Source organism: Bombina bombina, chromosome 2 (assembly GCF_027579735.1).
Source record: "Bombina bombina isolate aBomBom1 chromosome 2, aBomBom1.pri, whole genome shotgun sequence".
NCBI lineage: Eukaryota > Metazoa > Chordata > Amphibia > Anura > Bombinatoridae > Bombina > Bombina bombina.
The window spans coordinates 358,027,498-358,055,240 of NC_069500.1; the positions used below are offsets into that span (position 1 = coordinate 358,027,498).

General features: G+C 36.7%; 1 protein-coding gene across 1 annotated transcript in view; it reads left to right on the top strand.

Annotated features, from left to right (window-relative positions):
• Window positions 1–27,743, top strand: part of LRRC43 (leucine rich repeat containing 43) — a 258,073-nt gene that overhangs the window by 212,616 nt on the left and 17,714 nt on the right. Inside the window, exons 11-14 of the mRNA XM_053699766.1 lie at window positions 2,958–3,202; window positions 18,625–18,703; window positions 20,595–20,766; window positions 27,275–27,356. Of these exons, the coding sequence (XP_053555741.1) occupies window positions 2,958–3,202; window positions 18,625–18,703; window positions 20,595–20,766; window positions 27,275–27,356 (578 nt within the window). The remainder of the gene's footprint in view (window positions 1–2,957; window positions 3,203–18,624; window positions 18,704–20,594; window positions 20,767–27,274; window positions 27,357–27,743) is intronic.

Below are 27,743 nucleotides of genomic sequence, written 5' to 3' on the forward strand. Positions count from 1 at the left end.
AACACTTACCCTAACGCCCCCCTAACTTAAATATTAATTAAATAAATCTAAATAATATTTTTATTATTAACTAAATTAATCCTATTTAAAACTAAATACTTACCTATAAAATAAACCCTAATATAGCTACAATATAAATAATAATTATATTCTAGCTATTTTAGGATTTATTTTTATTTTACAGGCAACTTTCAATTTATTTTAACTAGGTACAATAGCTATTAAATAGTTATTAACTTTTTAATAGCTTACCTAGCTAAAATAAACTGAAATTTACCTGTAAAATAAATCCTAACCTAAGTTACAATTACACCTAACACTACACTATACTTTAATAAATTATTTCTATTTACAACTAAATACTTACCTGTAAAATAAACCCTAATATAGCTACAATATAAATAATAATTATATTCTAGCTATCTTAGGATTTATATTTATTTTACAGGTAACTTTGTATTTATTTTAGCTAGTTAGAATAGTTATTAAATAGTTATTAACTATTTAATAACTACCTAGCTAAAAGAAATACAAAATTACCTGTAAAATAAATCCTAACCTAAGTTACAATTAAACCTAATACTACACTATCATTAAATTAATTAAATAAACTACCTACAAATAACTACAATTAAATACAATTACATAAACTAACTAAAGTACAAAAAATAAAAAAAGCTAAGTTACAAAAAATAAAAAAATAAGTTACAAACATTTTAAAAATATTACAACAATTTTAAGCTACTTACACCTAATCTAAGCCCCCTAATAAAATAACAAACCCCCCAAAATAAAAAAAATGCACTACCCTATTCTAAATTAAATAAAGTTCAAAGCTCTTTTACCTTACCAGCCCTTAAAAGGGCCATTTGTGGGGGCATGCCCCAAAGAAAACAGCTCTTTTGCCTGTAAAAGAAAAATACAACCCCCCCAACATTAAAACCCACCACCCACATACCCCTAATCTAACCCAAACCCCCCTTACAAAAACCTAACACTAATCCCCTGAAGATCATCCTACCTTGTCTTCACTCAGCCGAGCAGCGATGGAACCGAAGTGGACATCCGGAGCGGAAGAAGTTAATCCTCCAAGCGGCGCTGAAGAAATCTTCCATCCGATGAAGTCATCATCCAGGCGGCGCTGAAGAAGTCTTTGATCCGGCCGATGTCATCTTCCAAGAGGCGCTGAAGATGTCTTCTATCCGGGCGATGTCATCTTCCAAGCCGGGTCTTGAATCTTCCTCCCGCCGACGCGGAACCTCCTTCTTCACCGACGGACTACGACGAATGAAGGCTCCTTTAAGGGACGTCATCCAAGATGGCGTCCCCTCAATTCCGATTGGCTGATAGGATTCTATCAGCCAATCGGAATTAAGGTAGGAAAAATCTGATTGGCTGATGGAATCAGCCAATCAGATTGAGCTCGCATTCTATTGGCTGATCGGAACAATCGGAATTGAGGGGACGCCATCTTGGATTAGGTTTAATTGTCTTAGGTTTAATTGTAACTTAGGTTAGGATTTATTTTACAGTTAATTTTGTATTTCTTTTAGCTAGGTAGTTACTAAATAGTTAATAACTATTTAATAACTATTCTAACTAGCTAAAATAAATACAAAGTTACCTGTAAAATAAATATAAATCCTAAGATAGCTACAATATAATTATTATTTATATTGTAGCTATATTAGGGTTTATTTTACTGGTAAGTATTTAGTTTTAAATAGGAATAATTTATTAAAGTATAGTGTAGTGTTAGGTGTAATTGTAACTTAGGTTAGGATTTATTTTACAGGTAAATTTCAGTTTATTTTAGCTAGGTAAGCTATTAAATAGTTAATAACTATTTAATAGCTATTGTACCTGGTTAAAATAAATTGAAAGTTACCTGTAAAATAAATATAAATCCTAAAATAGCTAGAATATAATTATTAATTACATTGTAGCTATATTAGGGTTTATTTTAAAGGTAAGTATTTAGTTTTAAATAGGATTAATTTAGTTAATAATAAAAATATTATTTAGATTTATTTAATTAATATTTAAGTTAGGGGGGCGTTAGGGTTAGTGTTAGACTTAGGTTTAGGGGTTAATAATTTTATTACAGTGGCGGCGGCGGCGTAGTGGGGGGCAGGATAGGGGTTAATAAATTTATTATAGGTGGCGACGGTGTAGGGGGGCAGATTAGGGGTTAATAAATTTATTATAGGTGGCGACGGGTTCAGGGAGCGGCGGTTTAGGGGTTAATACATTTATTATAGTTGCGGTGGGCTCCGGGAGCGGCGGTTTAGGGGTTAATATGTATAGAGTAGCTTGCGGTGGGCTCCGGGAGCGGCGGTTTAGGGGTTAATATGTATAGAGTAGCTTGCGGTGGGCTCCGGGAGCGGCGGTTTAGGGGGTAATACATTTATTTAGTTGGTGTAGGGGGGGTCAGATTAGCGGTGCTTAGACTCGGGTACATGTTAGGGTGTTAGGTGCAGACAGCTCCCATAGGAATGAATGGGATGTCTGTCAGCAGCGAACTTGTACTTTCGCTATGGTCAGACTCCCATTGATTCCTATGGGATCCGCCGCCTCCAGGGGTGGCGGTTTGAAAACCAGGTACGCTGGGCCGGAAAAGTGCCGAGCGTACCTGCTAGTCATTTGATAACTAGCAAAAGTAGTCAGATTGTGCCGTACTTGTGTGCGGAACATCTGGAGTGACGTAAGAATCGATCTGTGTCGGACTGAGTCCGGCGGATCGAAGCTTACGTCACTAAATTCTACTTTAGCCGGTCTCGAGCCTTTGATAACTAAGGCGAATCAGCCTCGCCACAAATACGCTGCGGAATTCCAGCGTATTTGAGGTTGACGGCTTGATAACTAGGCCCCATAGAAGGAACAACAAATTAACTACTAATATTAAATAAAGACACAAGAAATCAAACTTAGTCCTTAAGACTAATATTATTCCATAGATGGATGTCTAACATCCCCAAATGTCAGCTTATGAGGATACGTAAAAACTGCTCAGATCTTGGTAAATGGAAAGAGCAATCACAGATTTTAAAAGAGAGGTTTATGGAAAGGGGATATGAGGAGAACACCATAGACAAAACGATAAAGGAGGTGGAAGCCATAAAGAGGGAATCACTACACAAATATAAGGAGAAAAAATGTGATGAAAACACAACTATAGAAGACCCTTTCATCACTGAATACAGTGAGAATAGATTCATAATAGAAAGGATAATAAAAAAAACATTGGCATTTTTTAAAAGAATATTATTGGAAATAATTTAAGTGAAACTCCCAAAGACAAAAAACTTAAAAACAATCATCGCACCCAGTGTACCCATGAAACCAAGCAATAAATTGATAAATGCATTGGGCAACCAACTTAAAGGTTTTTTTTTCTGTGTCTTTGATGCAAAGCATGTAAACACGGTAAGAAAACACAGACTTTCCAATCATGGGTAACTAAAGAACTCTTTCATATGAAAGAAGTTATAAGATGTCAAGACATGGGAGTCATATATTTGATTGAATGTGGATGTGGGCTCCAATATATAGGGCAAACATCAAGGAAACTTAAGGATAGAATACGTGAACATCTACTCCAAATCAAATGGAAGAAAGATGATTTCCCCCTGTATAGACACTTTAAAGTCCACAATAGTAACAGCCAAAGTCTCAAATATATGGGTATATGCAAACCCATTAAAAATTGGAGAGGGGTGATTTTGAAAAGCAGCTCTTAAGAGTAGAATCCAAATGGATTCTAACATGGACTGTGTATTCCCAAAGGGTCTCAATAGTAATACGGAGATATTCCATCTGTTATAATATCAAGATTCCACCATCTCTGAGCTAATCCCTTTTGAATTAACCCATGGTCCTCTTCTTTTTTAATTCCCCTATGAACCATTTTAAGACACACAGCAGAACTAATTAATTAATTAAACCAATTAATTTAGAATTACGGAATTCCCATCTAATTCTCTGTGGACTGATTATCATATTTCTTTCATGTAATTAGCAAGAGTCCATGAGCTAGTGACGTATGGGATATACATTCCTACCAGGAGGGGCAAAGTTTCCCAAACCTAAAAATGCCTATAAATACACCCCTCACCACACCCACAAATCAGTTTTACAAACTTTTCCTCCCATGGAGGTGGTGAAGTAAGTTTGTGCTAGATTCTTCGTTGATATGCGCTTCGCAGCAGGCTGGAGCCCGGTTTTCCTCTCAGTGTGCAGTGAATGTCAGAGGGATGTGAAGAGAGTATTGCCTATTTGAATTCAATGATCTCCTTCTACGGGGTCTATTTCATAGGTTCTCTGTTATCGATCGTAGAGATTCATCTCTTACCTCCCTTTTCAGATCGACAATATATTCTTATATATACCATTACCTCTACTGATTCTCGTTTCAGTACTGGTTTGGCTTTCTACTACATGTAGATGAGTGTCCTGGGGTAAGTAAGTCTTATTTTTGTGACACTCTAAGCTATGGTTGGGCACTTTTATATAAAGTTCTAAATATATGTGTTTAAACATTTATTTGCCTTGATTCAGGATGTTCAACATTCCTTATTTCAGACAGTCAGTTTCATTATTTGGGATAATGCATTTGAATAATCAATTTTTCCTTACCTTAAAATTTGACTTTTTTTCCTGTGGGCTGTTAGGCTCGCGGGGGCTGAAAATGCTTCATTTTATTGCGTCATTCTTGGCGCTGACTTTTTTGGCGCAAGAATTTTCTTTGTCATTTCCGGCATCATACTTGTCGCCGGAAGTTGCGTCATTTTTTTGACGTTTTTGCGCCAAAAATGTCGGCGTCACCGGATGTGGCGTCATTTTTGGCGCTTAAAGCATTTAGGCTCCAAATAATGTGGGCGTCTTTTTTGGCGCTAAAAAATATGGGCGTCATTATTGTCTCCACATTATTTAAGTCTCATTGTTTATTTGCTTCTGGTTGCTAGAAGCTTGTTCATTGGCATTTTTTTCCCATTCCTGAAACTGTCTTTTAAGGAATTTGATCAATTTTGCTTTATATGTTGTTTTTTCTATTACATATTGCAAGATGTCTCAGATTGACCCTGAATCAGAAGATACTTCTGGAAAATTGCTGCCTGATGTTGGATCTACCAAAGTTCAGTGTATTTGTTGTAAACTTGTGGTAACTGTTCCTCCGGCTGTTGTTTGTAATGAATGTCATGACAAACTTGTTAATGCAGATAATATTTCCTTTTGTAATGTTCCATTACCTGTTGCTGTTCCATCAACATCTAATATTCAGGGTGTTCCTGTTAACATAAGAGATTTTGTTTCTAAATCTATTAAGAAGGCTATGTCTGTTATTCCTCCTTCTAGTAAACGTAAAAGGTCTTTTAAAACTTCTCATTTTTCAGATGAATTTTTAAATGAACATCATCATTCTGATTCTGATAATGATTCTTCTGGTTCAGAGGATTCTGTTTCAGAGGTTGATACTGATAAATCTTCATATTTATTTAAAATGGAATTTATTCGTTCTTTGCTTAAAGAAGTCTTAATTGCATTAGAAATAGAGGAATCTGGTCCTCTTGATACTAAATCTAAACGTTTGAATACGGTTTTTAAACCTCCTGTAGTTATTCCAGAGGTTTTTCCCGTCCCTGATGCTATTTCTGAAGTAATTTCCAGGGAATGGAATAATTTGGGTAATTAATTTACTCCTTCTAAACGGTTTAAGCAATTATATCCTGTGCCATCTGACAGATTAGAGTTTTGGGACAAAATCCCTAAGGTTGATGGGGCTATCTCTACTCTTGCTAAACGTACTACTATTCCTACGGCAGATAGTACTTCCTTTAAGGATCCTTTAGATAGGAAAATTGAATCCTTTCTAAGAAAAGCTTACTTATGTTCAGGTAATCTTCTTAGACCTGCTATATCTTTGGCGGATGTTGCTGCAGCTTCAACTTTCTGGTTGGAAGCTTTAGCGCAACAAGTAACAGATCATAATACTCATAGCATTGTTAATCTTCTTCAACATGCTAATAATTTTATTTGTGATGCCATCTTTGATATCATTAGGGTTGATGTCAGGTATATGTCTTTAGCTATTTTAGCTAGAAGAGCTTTATGGCTTAAAACTTGGAATGCTGATATGTCTTCTAAGTCAACTTTGCTTTCCCTTTCTTTCCAGGGTAATAAATTGTTTGGTTCACAGTTGGATTCTATTATTTCAACTGTTACTGGGGGGAAAGGAACTTTTTTACCACAGGATAAAAAATCTAAAAGTAAATTTAGGTCTGCTAATCGTTTTCGTTCCTTTCGTTACAATAAGGAACAAAAGCCTGATCCTTCCCCTACAGGAGCGGTATCAGTTTGGAAACCATCTCCAGTCTGGAATAAATCCAAGCCTTTTAGAAAGCCAAAGCCAGCTCCCAAGTCCACATGAAGGTGCGGCCCTCATTCCAGCCCAGCTGGTAGGGGGCAGATTACGATTTTTCAAAGAAATTTGGATCAATTCGATTCACAATCTTTGGATTCAGAACATTGTTTCACAAGGGTACAGAATAGGCTTCAAGGTAAGGCCTCCTGCAAGAAGATTTTTTCTTTCCCGTGTCCCAATAAATCCAGTGAAGGCTCAAGCATTTCTGAAATGTGTTTCAGATCTAGAGTTGGCTGGAGTAATTATGCCAGTTCCTGGAATAGGGGCTGGGGTTTTACTCAAATCTTTTCACTGTACCAAAGAAGGAGAATTCCTTCAGACCAGTTCTGGATTTAAAAATATTGAATCGTTATGTAAGGATACCAACATTCAAAATGGTAACTATAAGGACTATTCTGCCTTTTGTTCAGCAAGGGCATTATATGTCCACAATAGATTTACAAGATGCATATCTGCATATTCCGATTCATCCAGATCACTATCAGTTTCTGAGATTCTCTTTCCTAGACAAGCATTACCAGTTTGTGGCTCTGCCGTTTGGCCTAGCAACAGCTCCAAGGATTTTTACAAAGGTTCTCGGTGCCCTTCTATCTGTAATCAGAGAACAGGGTATTGTGGTATTTCCTTATTTGGACGATATCTTATTACTTGCTCAGTCTTCACATTTAGCAGAATATCATACGAATCGACTTGTATCATTTCTTCGAGAACATGGTTGGAGGATCAATTTACCAAAGAGTTCGTTGATTCCTCAGACAAGGGTAACCTTTTTAGGTTTCCAGATAGATTCAGTGTCCATGACTCTGTCTCTGACGGACAAGAGACGTCTGAAATTGGTTTCAGCTTGTCGAAACCTTCAGTCTCAATCATTCCCTTCGGTAGCCTTATGCATGGAAATTCTAGGTCTTATGACTGCTGCATCGGACGCGATCCCCTTTGCTCATTTTCACATGCGACCTCTTCAGCTCTGTATGCTGAACCAGTGGTGCAGGGATTATACAAAGATATCTCAATTAATGTCTTTAAAACCGATTGTACGACACTCTCTGACGTGGTGGACAGACCACCATCGTTTAGTTCAGGGGGCTTCTTTTGTTCTTCCGACCTGGACTGTGATCTCAACAGATGCAAGTCTGACAGGTTGGGGAGCTGTATGGGGGTCTCTGACAGCACAAGGGGTTTGGGAATCTCAGGAGGCGAGATTACCAATCAACATTTTGGAACTCCGTGCAATTTTCAGATCTCTTCAGTCGTGGCCTCTTCTAAAGAGAGAGTCGTTCATTTGTTTTCAGACGGACAATGTCACAACCGTGGCATATGTCAATCATCAAGGAGGGACTCACAGTCCTCTGGCTATGAAAGAAGTATCTCGAATACTTGTATGGGCGGAATCCAGCTCCTGTCTAATCTCTGCGGTTCATATCCCAGGTATAGACAATTGGGAAGCGGATTATCTCAGTCGCCAAACGTTACATCCGGGCGAATGGTCTCTTCACCCAGAGGTATTTCTTCAGATTGTTCAAATGTGGGGACTTCCAGAAATAGATCTGATGGCTTCTCATCTAAACAAGAAGCTTCCCAGGTATCTGTCCAGATCCAGGGATCCTCAGGCGGAGGCAGTGGATGCATTGTCACTTCCTTGGAAGTATCATCCTGCCTATATCTTTCCGCCTCTAGTTCTTCTTCCAAGAGTGATTCCCAATATTCTAAAGGAGCGTTCGTTTGTTCTGCTGGTGGATCCAGCATGGCCTCACAGGTTTTGGTATGCGGATCTTGTCCTGATGGCTACTTGCCAACCGTGGACTCTTCCGTTAAGACCAGACCTTCTATCGCAAGGTCCTTTTTTCCATCAGGATCTCAAATCCTTAAATTTGAAGGTATGGAGATTGAACGCTTGATTCTCAGTAATAGAGGTTTCTCTGACTCCGTAATTAATACTATGTTACAGGCTCGTAAATCTGTATCTAGGAAGATATATTATCGAGTCTGGAAGACTTACATTTCTTGGTGTTCTTCTCATCATTTTTCTTGGCATTCTTTTAGAATTCCTAGAATTTTACAGTTTCTTCAGGATGGTTTGGATAAAGGTTTGTCTGCAAGTTCCTTGAAAGGACAAATCTCTGCTCTTTCTGTTCTTTTTCACAGAAAGATTGCTAGTCTTCCTGATATTCATTGTTTTGTTCAGGCTCTGGTTCGTATAAAACCTGTCATTAAGTCAATTTCTCCTCCTTGGAGTTTGAATTTGGTTCTGGGGGCTCTTCAAGCTCCTCCGTTTGAACCTATGCATTCGCTGGATATTAAATTACTTTCTTGGAAAGTTTTGTTTCTTTTGGCCATCTCTTCTGCTAGAAGAGTTTCTTAATTATCTGCTCTTTCTTGTGAGTCTCCTTTTCTGATTTTTCATCAGGATAAGGCGGTGTTGCGAACTTCATTTAAATTTTTACCTAAGGTTGTGAATTCTAACAACATTAGTAGAGAAATTGTGGTTCCTTCATTGTGTCCTAATCCTAAGAACTCTAAGGAAAGATCGTTGCATTCTTTGGATGTAGTTAGAGCTTTGAAATATTATGTTGAAGCTACTAAAGATTTCCGAAAGACTTCTAGTCTATTTGTTATATTTTCTGGTTCTAGGAAAGGTCAGAAGGCTTCTGCCATTTCTTTGGCATCTTGGTTAAAGTCTTTGATTCATCATGCTTATGTTGAGTCGGGTAGAACCCCGCCTCAAAGGATTTCAGCTCATTCGACTAGGTCAGTCTCTACTTCCTGGGCATTTAAGAATGAAGCTTCGGTTGATCAGATTTGCAAAGCAGCAACTTGGTCTTCTTTGCATACTTTTACTAAATTCTACCATTTTGATGTGTTTTCTTCTTCTGAAGCAGTTTTTGGTAGAAAAGTACTTCAGGCAGCTGTTTCAGTTTGATTCTTCTGCTTATAATATCAGTTTTTTTCATTATAAGATTTAAACTTTGTTTTGGGTGTGGATTATTTTTCAGCGGAATTGGCTGTCTTTATTTTATCCCTCCCTCTCTAGTGACTCTTGCGTGGAAGATCCACATCTTGGGTATTCATTATCCCATATGTCACTAGCTCATGGACTCTTGCTAATTTTATGAAAGAAAACATAATTTATGTAAGAACTTACCTGATAAATTAATTTCTTTCATATTAGCAAGAGTCCATGAGGCCCACCCTTTTTTGTGGTGGTTATGATTTTTTTTGTATAAAGCACAATTATTCCAATTCCTTATTTTTTATGCTTTTGCACTTTTTTTTTATCACCCCACTTCTTGGCTATTCGTTAAACTGATTTGTGGGTGTGGTGAGGGGTGTATTTATAGGCATTTTGAGGTTTGGGAAACTTTGTCCCTCCTGGTAGGAATGTATATCCCATACGTCACTAGCTCATGGACTCTTGCTAATATGAAAGAAATGAATTTATCAGGTAAGTTCTTACATAAATTATGTTTTTTATACCCCTACCCTATTGATTATCAATCTCAATATCCCAACCTCACTGCTCAAGGTAGATATAGATTGACATATAGATCTTTGTATACATATCCTTTCAATATTAGAGTGCGAGTTGTACTGATAATATAATGTAATGTTAAATGCAAATATTATATTGCAAAAATAGTGTCCATTTTACACCCATTTTACAAGTCTTATTCAAATGCAATTACTAAGTGTTATTAATATTATATTCTCTATATATGGTCTGTATTTTTTTTTATTTCTACTTTCATTTTTATTACTATTTATATATATATATATATATATATATATATATATATATTAATAATAATAATAATAGAATCTTTATTTTTAATCAAAATGGGATGAATTCATACTTCTGAAATATAAGATATGGTTGTGGAGGTATAACCTACCCCTATTGTTTATGTACCAATAACACCAAGATATGATATCTCACAATATGATGTTTTTTAAACAAAATGTTTAAAAATTTGATGTTTTTTAAAATATGACGTCTTTTAAAATATGCCTTTTTTAAAATATTACGTTTTCAAAAGTATGCTGGATTCTATACTCTAAGTCACTATTATTATTACATTACATTTTGTATTTATCATTATTATTACTGCATGTAATATATTCCAGCAATCAAAGACAATCGAATAGGTATAGATACCATGTAATATGAACCTGAGTCCGGGGATTACCACTGAACATCACTCACAAGTAGCCAAACATAAATAAATATATATATATTTGACACATAAGTCGCCCCCTCTACAATATCTAAAACAAATATCATTCCAGAAAGACAAGGGCGTTTTTCCACCGGAAGTAGCGCAAACTGGATATTACGTCATTATAATGACGACTTCCGGTATGGGTCACTATGGAGAAACCGGAAGTGACAAGACGTTCGATCACTTCCGGTTTCGTAGGAGTTCTTTTAGCGCCAGTTTACAGTCCTACTATTGGCCAAAGACACCTTTAAAGGAGACATTCACACACAACCATTATCAGTCTTGAGAAAGGTCCTGTTCAGGACCGAAACGCGTAGATAACTGATACGGCTCAGGTTCACATTATATATTGGTAAGTTTAATACCTATTGCTAAGATTGTCAATAGCGTTATTGCACTATATACTTTTATTTATTATAGAAGATCGTCTTATTTCTAGAAGATTACCACTACACATTTGTGGTTCAACATTACCTAAGGAAATTTAAGGATACTTATTCAGTATTTCCATATAAGGACTTATTGCATATATATATATATTTTCACTGTATTTTTTCACTGTTTTGACACATCACCATTTATTTTTTATTTTTAAAGGTGTACACCTTTCTTTGAGATTCTCAAGTGTTTTACAGTTTTTTCAGTTTTTTTCATATATACACATATTTTTTGATTTTTGGAATCATCCTATTGAATTAACTTTATCCTGGGAATTATTAGATGGGATTATTGTTTTTTGCACACAGATTATATTTTCCACTTTTGGATTACGATAGACATCACTTTGCACTTTGTCCGAGACATTTGTAACACGTTTTTTAGAACTTTTTCACAAGGAACTTTAATAGGAGCTTTTATTTTTCCTTCCTCAGAGGACACTCTCTGGATTGGTGTTAATGTATACATTTATGGAATAATATACATAGTTAAGATACTCTTTAGGTCTCAGTAAGACCTACCATCCACTTTGTATTTTTATTATTAACTCAGTTTTTTGTTTATTATTAACTCAGTTTTTTTGTATAAATTATATATATATTTTTTGTTATATTAGGATAGAGGAGTTAATTTTTACCCATTAAAATTTATATTATATAAATTTACTGTATAATTCAATCATTCACCCTATAGATCCCACCTTTAGCTATTAGCTCCCCTCCAGGAAGTATATAGCGCTCCCCATATCGCATTATTTCTTAGTTCTTTCATGAGATCTGGTTGAGAGATCTCGCATTTGGCAGGAGCTTCTGTGGTTGCTTTTGGCGCTATGGATATATATTTGTTCTAGTAATAGATAACAAGCTAAGGATTGGACGCACAATGCAGAGCAGCTAATAAGATACTAGCATGTATTAAGAGGCATTGCTGTAAGGGAGGAAAGCATAATTCTGTCACTATACTAATCCCTGGTAAGACCACACCTTAAGTATGGAGTGCAGTTCTTGGGACCAATCAAAATATATATATTTTATATATATATATATATATATATATATATATATATATATTATGTAAGAACTTACCTGATAAATTCATTTCTTTCATATTGGCAAGAGTCCATGAGCTAGTGACATATGGATGTACAATCCTACCAGGATGGGCAAAGTTTCCCAAACCTCAAGATGCCTATAAATACACCCCTCACCACACCCACAATTCAGTTTAACGAATAGCCAAGTAGTGGGGTGATAGAAAAAGAAGTAAAAAGCATCAAAAAAGGAACTGTAAATATAATTGTGCTTTATACAAAAAAACATAACCACCATAAAAAGGGTGGGTCTCATGTACGCTTGCCAATATGAAAGAAATTAATTTATCAGGTAAGTTCTTACATAAATTAGGTTTTATTTCACGTAATTGGCAAGAGTCCATGAGCTAGTGACGTATGCCTTATGAATCAAAAGCTTTAACCAAGATGCCAAGGAAATGGTAGAAGCTTTCTGACCTTTCCTAGAACCAGAAAATACAACAAATAGACTAGAAGTCTTCCTGAAATCTTTAGTAGCTTCAACATAATATGTTAAAGCTCTTACAACATCCAGAGAATGTAAGGATCTCTCCAAAGTATTCTTAGTATTAGGACACAAAGAGGGGACTACAATTTCCCTATTAAATGTTAGAATTCACAACTTTAGGTAAAAATGTAAATGAAGTCCGCAAAACTGCTTTATCTTGATGAAAAATCAGAAAAGGTGACTCACAAGAAAGAGCAGATCATTCAGAAACTCTTCTAGCAGAAGAGATAGCCAAAAGGAACAACACTTTCCAAGAAAGTAGTTTACTATCCAAAAATGCATAGGCTCAAAAGGAGGAGCCTGTAAAGCTCTCAGGACCAAATTAAGACTCCAAGGAGGAGAGATTGATTTGATAACCGGCTTGATACGGACCAAAGCCTGAACAAAACAGTGAATATCAGGAAGTTTAGCAATCTTTCTGTGAAAATAAAACAGAGAGCAGAGATTTGTCCCTTCAAGGAACTTGCAGACAAACCTTTATCCAAACCATCCTGAAGAAACTGTAAAATTCTAGGAATTTCTAAAAGAATGCCAGGAGAATTTATGAAAAGAACACCATGAAATATAAGTCATCCAAACTCGATAATAAAACTTTCTAGAAACAGATTTACGAGCCTGTAACATAGTATCAATCACTGATTCAGAGAAACCTCTACGACTAAGCACTAAGCATTCAATTTCCATACCTTCAAATTTAATGATTTGCGATCCTGTAGGAAAAACGGTCCTTGAGACAGAAGATCTGGTCTTAAAGGAAGTGGCCATGGTTGACAATTGGACATCAGGAAAAGGTCCGCATACCAGAACCTGTGAGGCCATGCTGGTGCTACCAGAAACACAAACAAATGTTCCATGATGATCTTGGAGATCACTTTTGGAAGAATAACTAGAGGCGGGAAGATATAAGCAGGTTGGTAAAACCAAGGAACTGTTAATGCATCCACCGACTCCGTCTGAGGATCCTGGACCTGGACAGGTACCTGGGAAGTTTTTTTGTTTCAGATGGGAAGCCATCAGATCTATTTCTGGAAGACCCCCACATCTGAACAATCTTAAAAAAAACACATCCCCCGGATGTAAAGTCTGACGGCTGAGATAATCCACTTCCCAATTGTCTACACCTGGGATATGCACCGCAGAAATTAGACAAGAGCTGGATTCTGCCCAAGCAAGTATCCAAGATACTTCTTTCATAGCTAGGGGACTGCGAGTCCCACCCTAATTATTGACATATGCCACAGTTCTGACATTGTCCATCTGAAAACAAATGAATGGATTATCTCTTCAATAGAGGCCAAACCTGAAGAGTCCTGAAAATAGCACAGAGTTCTAAAATATTTATTGGTAACCTTGCCTCTTGTGCTGTCAGAGATCCCCAGACAGCTCCCCATCCTGAAAGACTTGTATCTGTGTGTATCTGATTACAGTCCAGGTTGGACGAACTAAGGAGGCCCCTTGAACTATACGATGGTGGTCTAACCACCAAGTCAGAGAGATTCGAACATTGGGATTTAAGGATATTAATTGTGATATCTTTGTATAATCCCTGCACCATTGATTCAGCATACAAAGCTGGAGAGGTCTCATATGAAACAAGCAAAAGAGAACGCGTCCGATGCTGCAGTCATGAGACCTAAAACTTCTATGCACAAAGCCACTGAAGGGAATGACTGAGACTGAAGGTTCCGACATGCTGAAACTAATTTCATTTGTCTCTTGTCTGGACACTGAGACAGAGTCATGGACACTGAAAAACCTGGAAACCTAAAAAGGTGACCCTTGTCTGAGGAATCAAGGAACTTTTTGGTAAATTGATCCTCCAACCATGTCTTGAAGAAACAACACTAGTTGATTTGTGTGAGATTCTGCAGAATGTAAATACTGAGCTAGTAGCAAGATATTGTCCAAATAAGGAAACACCGCAATACTATGTTCTTTGATTACAGAGAGTAGGGCACCGAAATAGGTAATGCTTGTCTAGAAAAGAAAATCTCAGAAACCAATAAGTGATCTGGATGAATTGGAATGTGAAGATATGCATCCTGTAAGTCTATCATGGACATATAATGATCTTGCTGAACAAAAGGCAGAATAGTCCTTATAGTCACCATTTTGAAAGTCGGCACTCTTACAAAATGGTTCAAAATTTTCAGATCCAGAACTGGCCTGAATGAATTGTCTTTCTTTGAGACAATGAATAGATTTGAATAAAACCCCAGACCCTGTTCCTGAAAAGGAACTGCTATAATTACCCATGAAAACTCTAGATCTGAAACACACTTCAGAAAAGCTGAGCCTTCACTGGATTTGCTGGAACGCGTGAGAGAAAAACATCTCACAGGAGGTCCCATTCTGAATCCATTCGATACCCTTGAGAGACAATGCTCTGAATCCAATGATTTTGGACAGAATCTGCCCAAATGTTCTGGAAAAATTGTAATCTGCCCCCCCACTAGCTGAACTGGAATGAGGGCAGCAGCATCATGCAGACTTGGGGGCTGGCTTTGGTTTCTTAAAAGGCTTGGATTTATTCCAACATGAAGAAGACTTCCAATTGGAACTAGACTCCTTGGGGGAAGGATTACCATGTCAGCATTCCAATATTTGAGCCACAAAGCTCTTCTAGCTAAAATTGCTACAGACATAGATTTAACATCAATTTTGATTATATCAAAAATAGCATCACAGATAAAATGATTAGCATGTTGAAGCAAGCGAACAATGCTAGAAAAATCAGAATCTGTTTCCTGTTGCACTAAGCTTTCCAACCAGAAGGTTGATGCAGCTGCACATCAGCTATAGAAAATACAGGCCTGAGAAGATAACCAGAAAATAAATAAGCTTTCCTTAGAAAAGATTCAAGTTTCTATCTAAAGGATCCCTTAAATGAAGTACTATCTTCCATAGGGATAGTAGTGCGTTTGGCAAGAGTAGAAATAGCCCCATCAACTTTCGGGATTTTTTCCCAAAACTCCAATCTTGCTGCTGGTAAAGGATACAACTTTTTAAACCTAGAAGAAGGAATAAAAGTACCACCAGGCCTATTCCATTCCTTTGAAATCATACCAGAAATAGCGATCAGGAACTGGAAAAACCTCTGGAGTAACCACAGGTGGTTTATAAACAGAATTTAAACGTTTACTAGTTTTAATATCAAGAGGACTAGTTTCCTCAATATCCAAAGTAAATTAAAACTTCTTTCAACAAGGAACGAATATACTCCATCGTTAAAAAGTTAAGTAGATTTGTCAGTGTCATATCTGAGGTAGGATCTTCTAAATCAGATAGATCCTCATCAGAGGAGGATAATCAATATATTTTCGGTCATTTGAAAAATTCATCATCCTTATGAGAAGTTTTAAAATACCTTTTTACGTTTTTTAGAAGGCGGAATGGCAGACAAAGCCTTCTGAATCGCATCAGCAATAAAATATTTTATATTCACAGGGAAATCTTGTACATTAGATGATTAGGAACAACAGGCATAGTACTAGTACTGATGGATACATTCTCTGCATATAAAAGCTTATCATGACAACTGTTACATACTACAGCTGGAGATATAATCTCCGCTAAGTTACAAACAGATACACTTATCTTTAATAGCACTGTTATCAGGCAGCAGGAATCCAACAGTGATTTCTGAGACAGGATCAGACTGAGGACATCTTGCAACTTTTAAAGAAAAAAACAATATATAAAGCAAAATTATCAATTTCCTTATATGGCAGTTTCAGGAATGGGAAAAAAAATGCAAACAGCATAGCCCTCTGTACATAGAAAAAGGCAAGAGGCATATAGGAAGTGGAGTTTAAAAAATAAAATTATTTGGTGCCAAGTATGACGCACAACAATTTTTTTTTTGGCGCTAACAAGATCTGGAAATGACGCAACTCGCGTCATAGCAGACACAACCTTGTGCAAGGAAACCTGACGTCAACTAAGACCACCGGAAATTGTGAATTTGCGTTACCGAACGTACCTTCGCGCCAAAAAAATTCTCGCAACAAAAATTACGCAATAAATATCAGCATTTTGCAGCCTCACAAGCCTAAATTTTGCCTGTGAAAATTAATGAAAACAGTGAATTTTGAAGGAAAGACTATACCCCAGGTAAGAAAAAATAATTTCCTAATATGTTTTTACCAATTTTGAAACTGATAGTCTGCAAAAAGAAAATATACATGAACCTGACTCATGGCAAATATAAGTACAATACATGTATTTAGAACTTTACATTAATACATAAAGTGTCAAACCATAGCTGAGAGTGTTTTTAAGAAATAAAAACATACTTACCGAAAGACACCCATCCACATATAGCAGATAGCCAAACCAGTACTTAAACAGTTATCAGTAGAGGTAATGGAATATGAGAGTATATCGTCTATCTGAAAAAGGGAGGTAGGAGATTAATCTCTACGACCGATAACAGAGAACCTATGAAAAGATTTCCTGCGAGGAAACCCATAGAATTCAATAGGTGATACTCCCTTCACATCCCTCTGACATTCACTGTACTCTGAGAGGAATCAGGCTTCAAAATGCTGAGAAGCACATATAACAGAAGAAATTCAAGCAAAACTTCACCACCTCCATAGTAGGCAAAGTTTGTAAACTGAATTGTGGGTGTGGTGAGGGGTGTATTTATAGGCATTTGAGGTTTGGGAAACTTTGCCCCTCTTGGTAGGATTGTATATCCCATTCGTCACTAGCTCATGGACTCTTGCCAATTACATGAAAGAAAAGACATTGCAGAAAAAGTTCAGTTAAGGGTGACAAAGCTAATAAGGGGAATGGATAATTTAAGCTATAAGGAGTGGTTAGCCAAACTGGGTTTGCACTTAACTGTTTTCTCTAAAAAAAAAAAAAAAAGGTGCTTGAGCGGTGGAATAATTACTTTATAAAAATATATTCAAGGCCCATATACAGAGATGGCAGAAGCTCTGTTTTTTTTTCAAGCAAATTGTTTGTGACAAGAGGTCACAATTTAAGGCTGGAGGATAGTAGATTTAATCTCATGTAACAAACGTTTTTTACTGTAAAAGCAATCAAATTGTGGAACTCATTACCTGAGGAGGGTAGTAAATGCCAATACCTTAGATACATTTAAAAATGGTTTATATACATTTCTGGCTAGAAACAGAATTCAGCGATTATGATTGCTTGTGTTAAACGGGTCACCTTTTTTAAAGGGATTAATTTAAGTACAAACTGGAGCTTTTGTAAGTATATTACAATTTGCATTGTAATATGAACTCAATAGACTTCTGTCTTTTTTTCAACCTTATCTACTATGTAAAAATGTATGCAGTCAAAAACATGACGCATAATTATAAATACTTAACAATACAGGGGAATTACCTAAAAAATATACAACTGTCCCAAGGTCATACACATATATAAAATAAATATTTATAACAATAACCTTAACAGGCTTATAGAGTGCAAAATATAAATTAAAAATAAAGTATTTAACAATAGGGCACCCTACAACTGGAGGAAACCAGTGGGATGTCAAAACCAGTGCTGAAACATAACAGTAGATGATCAAGAATAGGAGTATTTCAAGAACCAACAGAAAAAGACAGGACAAGTCCCTGTGACGTCCTTGAAAAGGCTTGACTAAATCCCAAATAGGTTAAATACATGCCACTACCAATACTCCAGATACATCCCCCAACAATCACTGTACTCTAAGCGGAAACCGGCCTCAACTCAGTTTGAGAACCCCTCTCACTGAAGAATCAAATACACATCTTCAACCTCCTCCAGCTGAGGCAAAGACAAGACTGAGTTGCCATTGAGGTGGGAGGGGTTTTTATAGCATTCCTGGAATTTAGGATCTATGCAAAGATCCACATATTCAGGACACCATAGAAAACAAGTAGAAATGAGTATCAGAGTATGACTGCAGACTTGATAAACATATCAAAAGATCCTGTTAACTGAGATATATCATATGCTGCAGGATACAGAATACACAATATAACTGTGGCAGAAGACTGGATAATACATGAACACTTGACTGTTAACAGATATGTTGCAGGGTTAGGGTATACAATACAGATGTGTCCAGGATAAATACAGCAGGAAACAAAACTAAATGTAGATGGGTATTTGGAGAGGTCATCATGCTGGACTGGAATAATTAGAAATACAATAAAAAGGCACGTTGGAACAGACACAGAGTGATCTTCAATCATCAGAGCTGGTGTATTGAACCTAGGCCTGAAGATTTCCTAAATAGATCTGGTGGCAAATAATTAAATTAGGCAGATAGGTTCCAGCAGTAGAAAAGATAAAGGCTTCACCCAAAACAGCCTGATTGACAGGGGCAGAATAAGCAGTCTTAAAGGGACAGTAAACCCAAATATTTTCTTTCATTATTTAGATATAGAATACAATTTTTAAAACGTTTCCAATTTACTTCTATTATCAAATTTGTTTTGTTCTCATGTTATTCTTTGTTGAAGGGATACCTAGGTAGGTAGCATGCACATGCCTGAAGCACTAAATGACAGGAAATAGTGCTGCCATCTAGTGCTCCTGCTAAGGTATAACATTGTTGCAAAACTGCTGCCATATAGTGTTGTGGACACGTGCACACTCATGAGCTTACATCCCAGCTTTTCAACAAAGGATAACAAGAAAACAAAGACAATTTGATAACAGAAGTAAATTGGAAAGTTGTTTAAAATTGTGTGGTCTATCTGAATCATGAAATAAAAAAATTGGGTTTTATGTATCTTTAAGGTGATGGTAGCAGCACGCAGGAAGACATGATAGCTATTTATCAACTTTAGTAGTTATAAGATTACATATCCGGGAAACAAATAAATAAATCTTAATCTTTGCAAATCACCTGCTGAGTTAATCATAAAACTGGCTGTGCAACAATGCACAACCCTATTAACATAAGTAACTTCTTTTACACCTTTGACCTTTATATGTTATTGATTTTTGCGTTGTTGGATGTAAAACCCAAACTGTTTCTTTCATGATTCAGATACAGCATCAATTCTAAACAACTTTAATGTACGTCTTTGATAAAAAAAATGTCTTTGTTCTCTAGGTATCTTTTGTTGAAAGCAGGAGAGTAAGCTTAGCAGCCCACATATGAACTTTGTTTCAGAGTAAGCTTAGAAACCTGCCATTTTCTGGAGCACTATATGGCAGCAAACTTTGCAAAAATGTTATACATTAGCTCAAACACTAGATGGCAGTACTATTTTCTGCCGCGTAGTTCTCCAGGCAACTACCTAGTATCTCTTAAACAAAAAGACTACCATGGGAACAAAGCAAATTTGATATAAAAGTAAATTGGAAATGTTTTTTAAAATGGTATGGTCTGTCTGATTCACAAAAGAAAATGTTTGGGTTTCATATCCCTTTAGTGTTGTATTCGTTTCTATTTATTCTGAGTAAACATTGCATCACAGTTTGTGTTTACTTTAGGTTGTGTGGAAACAAAATCCCATGGGTTTTTTTTTGGTAATCTTTTACTATTACAATTTTTAATGGTATCCTAATTTTACACAGATTATGTTCTTGATGTTAAACGTACGATTTGCAGTGCACACAACGTGTACGTGTATGGATGCCGGTCTCTCTTACTCTCCAGACGTTTTTAAACATTTGCAATTAATACATTAATGGATAACCAAGAAAAAATTCATCACATTTTACACTTCCAGACCCCACGATTCCTAAAGCTGTAACACAAATACATAGTAAATATTTTTTATTTATTTATTTATAAACCTGATAAATATAATGAAAGGGTGTTTGTTTAACCGCCTCTATCATATGAACTCCTTTGTTGGATTCCAGTCCTCTTCTGACGCACTCAACTGGTTGTCATGACACATTATTATGTCCTGAAACCCTAAGTGAGAACTGTTTTTGTGTGTTCGAGGCAGTAAAACAGATTCAATGAAGGAAAAAGGAAAATGTCGATGAGCTTCGACCTGATCCACCTATTGAGAGGACTCTTGGATCTGTCACCATATCGCTAGAGAGTCTTGTTTCAGGGGAGACGCATTTTACCACAGTGTGCAATTTTGGGGTTCTATGCACAGATACCGATAAACAGGAGGCAATGTGTGAGAAGGTAACAACAACAAAAGGGTGCCATCTTTATTGCAGCGGTAGTTTCATGTTCTAATGAATATTGTAAGGTTTTGTCAGAGTTCACAATTTTCCATTTTTAAAGGGATAGTAAAGTCCAAATTAAAACTTGCATGAATCAAATAGGGCATGTAAATTTAAAACAACTTTCAAATTTACTTTTATCATCACATTTGCTTTTTTGTCTTGGTATTCTTAGTTGAAAGCTAAACCTAGGGTAAGCTCATATGCTATTTTCTAAGCCCTTTAAGGCCCGCTTCTCATCTGAATGCATTTGAAGTGTTTCACAGCTAGAGGGCGTTAGTTCATGTGTTTCACATGAATAACATTGTGCTCACACGTGAAGTTATTTAAGAAATCAGCACTAATTGCCTGATAATGCAAGTCTATCAAAATATCTTAATTTAAGTCGTCAGTCTGCAGAAGCTTAGATACAAAGGCCTAGATTTAGAGTTTGGCGTTAGCCGTCAAAAGCAGCGTTTAAGGGGTCCTAACGCTGCTTTTTTAACGCCCGCTGGTATTTAGAGTCAGGCAGGAAAGGGTCTACCGCTCATTTTCTTTCCGCGACTCCAGGCTACCGCAGATCCCTTACGTCAATTGTGTATCCTATCTTTTCTATGGGATTTGCCTAACGCTGGTATTTGGAGTCTTGGAAGAAGTGAGCGGTAGAGCCTCTACCGACAAGACTCCTACCGCCAAAAAAAGTCAGTAGTTAAGAGTTGTATGGGTTAACGCTGGAACATAAAGCTCTTAACTACAGTGCTACAAAGTACACTAACACCCATAAACTACCTATGTACCCCTAAACCCGAGGCCCCCCAACATCGCAAAACCCTCTAATAAAAATTTGTAACCCCTAATCTGTCTACCTGGCACCTCCGCCACCTACATTATAGCTATGAACCCCTAATCTGCTGCCCTAACATTGCCGACACCTATATTATATTTATTATCCCTAATCTGCCCCCCCAACGTCGCCGCCACCTAACTACAATTATTAACCCCTAATCTGCCGACCAAACCTCGCCGCCACTATAATAAATGTATTAACCCCTAAACCGCCGCACTCCCGCCTCGCAAACACTATAATACATTGTTTTAAACCCCTAATCTGCCCTCCCTAACATCGCCGCCACCCTCCTACAATTATTAACCCTAATCTCCCGCCCCCAACGTCGCCGCTACTATAATGAAGTTATTTAACCCCTAAACCTAAGTCTAACCTAACACCCCCTAACATAGATATAATTTAAATAAAACGAAATAATATTCCTATAATTAAATAAATTAATCCTATTTAAAACTAAATACTTACCTAGAAAACAAACCCTAATATAGCTACAATATAACTAATAATTACATTGTAGCTATTTTAGGAATTATATTTATTTTACAGGCAACTTTATATTTATTTTAACTAGGTACAATAGCTATTAAATAGTTAATAACTATTTAATAGCTACCTAGTTAAAATAAGTACAAAATTACCTGTAAAATAAATCCTAACCTAAGTTACAAATACACCTAACACTGCACTATCATTAAACTAATTAAATAATTACCTACAATTAGCTAAACTAAAATACTATTAAATAAACTAATCTATAATACAAAAAAAACAAGCACTAAATTACAGAAAATAAAAAAATATTACAAGAAGTTTAAACAAATTACACTAATCTAAGCCCCCCAATAATAAAATGCCCTACCCTACTCTAAATTACAAAAGTAATCAGCTCTTTTACCAGCCCTTAAAAGGCTTTTTGTGGGGCATTGCCCCAAAAGTAATCAGCTCTTTTACCTGTAAAAAAAAAATACTACCCCCCAACATTAAAACCACCACCCACATACCCCTACTCTAACCCACCCAAACCCCCCTTAAAAAAACGCTAACCCTCTGAAGATCTCCCCCACCTTGAGTCGTCTTCACCCAAACCGGCCGAAATCTTCATCCAAGGTGCGCAGAGGGGGTCCTTTCATCCGGTAGAAGTCTTCAATCTTCATCCATCCGGAGCTTGCATTCTATTGGCTGTCTCAATCCGCCAATAGAATGCGAGCTCAATACGATTGGCTGATTGGATCAGCAAATCGGATTGAACTTCAATCTGATTGGCTGATTGAATCAGCCATTAGATTTTCCTACCTTAATTCCGATTGGCTGATAGAATCCTATCAGCCAATCGAATGGAAGGGGTGCCATCTTGGATGACGTCACTTAAAAGGTACCGTCATTGTGTTAGAAGACTCCGGATGAAGAGGATGGCTCCGCGTCAGCTCCTTGGAAGATGGCTCCGCTCCGGATGGATGAAGATTGAAGACGTCGCCTGGATGAAGACTTCTACCGGATGAAGACCTTCCTCTGCCGCACCTTGGATGAAGATTTTCTGCCCGGGCTTGGGTGAGATGACTCTAGGTAGGGAGATCTTCAGGGGGTTAGCGTTGTGGATAGTGGGTTTTTAATGTTTGGGGGGGTTGTATTTTTTTTTACAGGTAAAAGAGTCTGATTACTTTGGGCAATGCCCCCCCCAAAAAAGCCCTTTTAAGGGCTGTAAAAGAGCTGATTACTTTTGTAATTAGAATAGGGTAGCGCATTTTATTATTTTGGGGGGCTTTTTTTATTTTATTAGGGGGCTTAGATTAGGTGTAATAGTTTAAACTTCTTGTAATATTTTTTATTTTCTGTAATTTAGTGTTTGTTTTTTGTATTATAGATTAGTTTATTTAATTGTATTTTAGTTTAGCTAATTGTAGGTAATGTATTTAATTATTTAATGATAGTGTAGTGTTAGGTGTATTTGTAACTAGGTTAGGATTTTTTTTACAGGTAATTTTGTACTTATTTTAACTAGGTAGCTATTAAATAGTATTAACTATTTAATAGCTATTGTACCTAGTTAAAATAAATACAAAGTTGCCTGTAAAATAAATATAAATCCTAAAAATAGCTACAATGTAATTATTAGTTATATTGTAGCTATATTAGGGTTTATTTTCTAGGTAAGTATTTAGTTTTAAATAGGATTAATATATTTAATTATATGAATATTATTTTGTTTTATTTAAATTATATTTATGTTAGGGGGGTGTTAGGGTTAGACTTAGGTTTAGGGGTTAATAACTTTATTTTAGTAGCAGCGACGTTGCGGGCGGGAGATTAGGGGTTAATAATTTAGGTCGGTGGCGGCGATGTTAGGGAGGGCAGATTAGGGGTTAATACAATTTATTATAGTGTTTGTGAGGCGGGAGTGCGGGCGGTTTAGGGGTTAATACATTTATTATAGTGGCGGCGAGGTCCGGTTGGCAGATTAGGGGTAAATAAGTGTAGGTAGGTGGCGACGTTGGGGGGGGGCAGATTAGGGGAGTAATAAATATAATATAGGTGTCTGCGATGTTAGGGGCAGTAGATTAGGGGTTCATAGCTATAATGTAGGTGGCGGTGGTGTCCGGAGCGGCAGATTAGGGGTTAAGTATAATGCAGGTGTCAGCGATAGCGGGGACGGCAGATTAGGGGTTAATAAGTGTAAGGTTAGGGGTGTTTAGACTCGGGGTTCATGTTAGGGTGTTAGGTGTAGACTTAGAGAGTGTTTCCCCATAGGAAACAATGGGGCTGCGCTAGGAGCTGAACGCTGCTTTTTTGCAGGTGTTAGGTTTTTTTTCCAGCCAGCTCAAGCCCATTGTTTCCTATAGGGATATCAATGCACGAGCACATTTTTCCAGCTTACTGCTACCGTAGGCAACGCTGGTATTGAGGGTTGAAGTGGAGCTAAATTATGCTCTACGCTCCCTTTTCTGAAACCTAACGCAGCCACTCAGACAACTCTAAATACCAGCGTTGTCTTAAGGGTGCGCTGGAAATAAAAAGCAGCGTTAGCAAGCCCGCGGGTCTTTACCGACAAAAACTCTAAATCTAGGTGAAAGTAATTACAGAGGTAAAAATTATATTTCTATAGCAGTGTTGGTTATGCAAAACTGGGGAATGGTAAATAAAAGGAGTAATCTATCTTTTTAAACAATAAAATTTTTGGTGTTTACTATCCCTTTAAGATTATTACAGATATCCCTTTTCATGGTGTTTGGTGTTTTCATAGTTTGCTATGTCAGCTATTGCCGTGGTTCGGCCTAAGGTTACCACATTGTTGCAAGACATGCCCTGCTGATTTTTTAGAAGAGGATACTGTGGGCCAGAATGGAAAGTATATAGCAAAGTAACAGAAGCAATAAGTACCTGTAATAATATTTAGGGTGAATTGATTGTATGCCAACTCCCATAACAAAACAAAGTTGACACACACACATTTTATATATTATATATATATATATATATAGTGCCATTTTTTATACCAACTATGTGATAAACAGAGGACTAAAGGACCACAAAAAAATCCTTTGGGTTTTTACATAGGGTCACTATTTATGCCACCTCACTGTGGATGAGATTCTGTTATCTAGCCACTTAAAAGGTGGATAAATAGTTATCAGTTTGCAGATTGAATGTTTATGGTTTCTAAAAGTGTTGTTTTTAAGCCTGTAAGATAGTGGTTTCTGAGAAGGACACAGTTAAAGGGACAATCTAATCCAGAATTGTTACTGTTAAAAAAGATAAATAATCTCTTTATTACCCATTCCCCAGTTTTCATAACCCAACACTGTTATATTAACCCCTTAAGGACCCAGACCATTTTTCAATTTCTTACCCTTAAGGACCAGGGCTATTTTTAAATTTCTGCAGTGTTTGTGTTTAGCTGTAATTTTCCTCTTACTCATTTACTGTACCCACACATATTATATACCGTTTTTCTCGCCATAAAATGGACTTTCTAAAGATACCATTATTTTCATCATATCTTATAATTTACTATTAAAAAAATTACAAAGTATGATGGAAAACACACTTTTTCTAACTTTGACCCCCCAAATCTGTAACACATCTACAACCACCAAAAAACACCCATGCTAAATAGTTTCTAAATTTTGTCCTGAGTTTAGAAATACCCAATGTTTACATGTTCTTTGCTTTTTTTACAAGTTATAGGGCAATATGTACAAGTAGCACTTTGCTATTTCCAAACCATTTTATTTTTCAAAATTAGCGAGTTACATTATAACACTGATCTCTTTCAGTAATCCCTCAATATCCCTTGACATGTATATATTTTTTTTTTAGTAGAGAACCTAAAGTATTGATCTAGGCCCATTTTGGTATAGTTCATGTCACCATTTTACCCGCCAAATGCGATCAAATAAAAAAAATCGTTCACTTTTTCACTAACTTTTTCACAAACTTTAGGTTTCTCACTGAAATTATTTACAAACAGCTTGTGCAATTATGGCAAAAATGGTTGTAAAATGCCTTCTCTGGGATCCCCTTTGTTCAGAAAAAGCAGACATTTTTTGGCTTTGGAATTGCTTTTTGGTAATTAGAAGGCCGCTAATTGCCGCTGAGCACCAAACTTTTATTATGCCCAGCAGTGAAGGGGTTAATTAGTTAGCTTGTAGGGGTTAATTTTAGCTTTAGTGTAGAGATCAGCCTCCCACTTGACACATCCCACACCCTGATCCCTCCCTGACCCCAAACAGCTCTCTTCCCTCCCCCACCTCACAATTGTCACCACCATCTTAAGTACTGGCAGAAAGTCTGCCAGTATAAAAATAAACAGCTCTCTAAGTCTCCCCCCTCAACCTATTGGCCGCCATCTTAGGTACTGGCAGCTGTCTGCCAGTACCCAGTTTACTTACAAATTTGCCCTTTATATATATATATATATATATATATATATATATATATATATATATATAAACTATTTCTGTAGTGTAGCTTCCCCCCCTCAATACCCTAACCCCCTCACCGGATTCCTTTCCAAAAATGTTTTCCCTTTCCTCTCTATCCCCTTCGGCTGCTTCACAATTGATGGCTGTGCGCTCCCAATCCTCACCCCCGCCTCCTTGGATGCTCACATTGGACACTCGCAGGATCCCGGGGAATGCGCACTGGCGATGGGCTGCCCACCCGCCTCCCTGCTATGGATCCCACCCAGTGAGGTACAGGGTCCTTAAGGACATAATGATCAGCATCATACAGGGTACGTTAAGGGGTTAATATACTTTTTCCCTATGTGATTACCTTGTATCTAAGCCTCTGCAGACTGCCCCTTATTTCATTTCTTTTGACAGACATTTTAGCCAATCAGTGTTAACTCCATGGGAGTGAGCACAATGTTATCTATATTGCACACATGGACTAGGAACTGTCTAATGGAAAAAACTGTCAAACTGCACTAAGTTAAGAGTTGGCCTTCAGGGGTTTAAAAATTAGAACATGAAGCCTACTTAGCTTTATCTTTCCACAAAGAATACCAAGAGAACAATGAAAACGTGATGATAAAAGTCAATTGGAAAGTGGTTTAAAATTACATGCCCTATCTGAATCATGAAAGTTTAATTTTAACTAGACTGTCAAAATAATATAATAATCTAATAAATGTTGCCTTTAGGAGACAAAGAAAAACAAGGAGAAGAAACTGAAAAGTGGAAGAGAAACGGAAGATGCTTGTAAAACTCCAAGGTCTGCTTCAGGTAAAATCCTTAACTTATCTATTCTGATTTTAACAACATATATTGTAGATTTTGGGCAAAACTTGTAGAGAAAGTGTATATTTGACTAGAAATGCTTAGAATTAAAACCTCTTTTTTTTAAATAAATATTTAAATTTTGTCCTTGTTATTCAAAAACCTGTAAAAACAATACATTCCTGTTAACAGTCTCAATCTTGTTCTTGATAGATAATGATCCTAAAAAGCCAATGCCATTATTACCCCTCAATCCTTACCTCCTGAAAACAAATCCAAAAAACAAATATTCAGCATTAACTACAAAGAAAAACATTAAAGGGACACTGAACCCAAATTTTTTCTTTCGTGATTCAGATAGAGCATGAAATTTTATACAATAATCTAATTTAC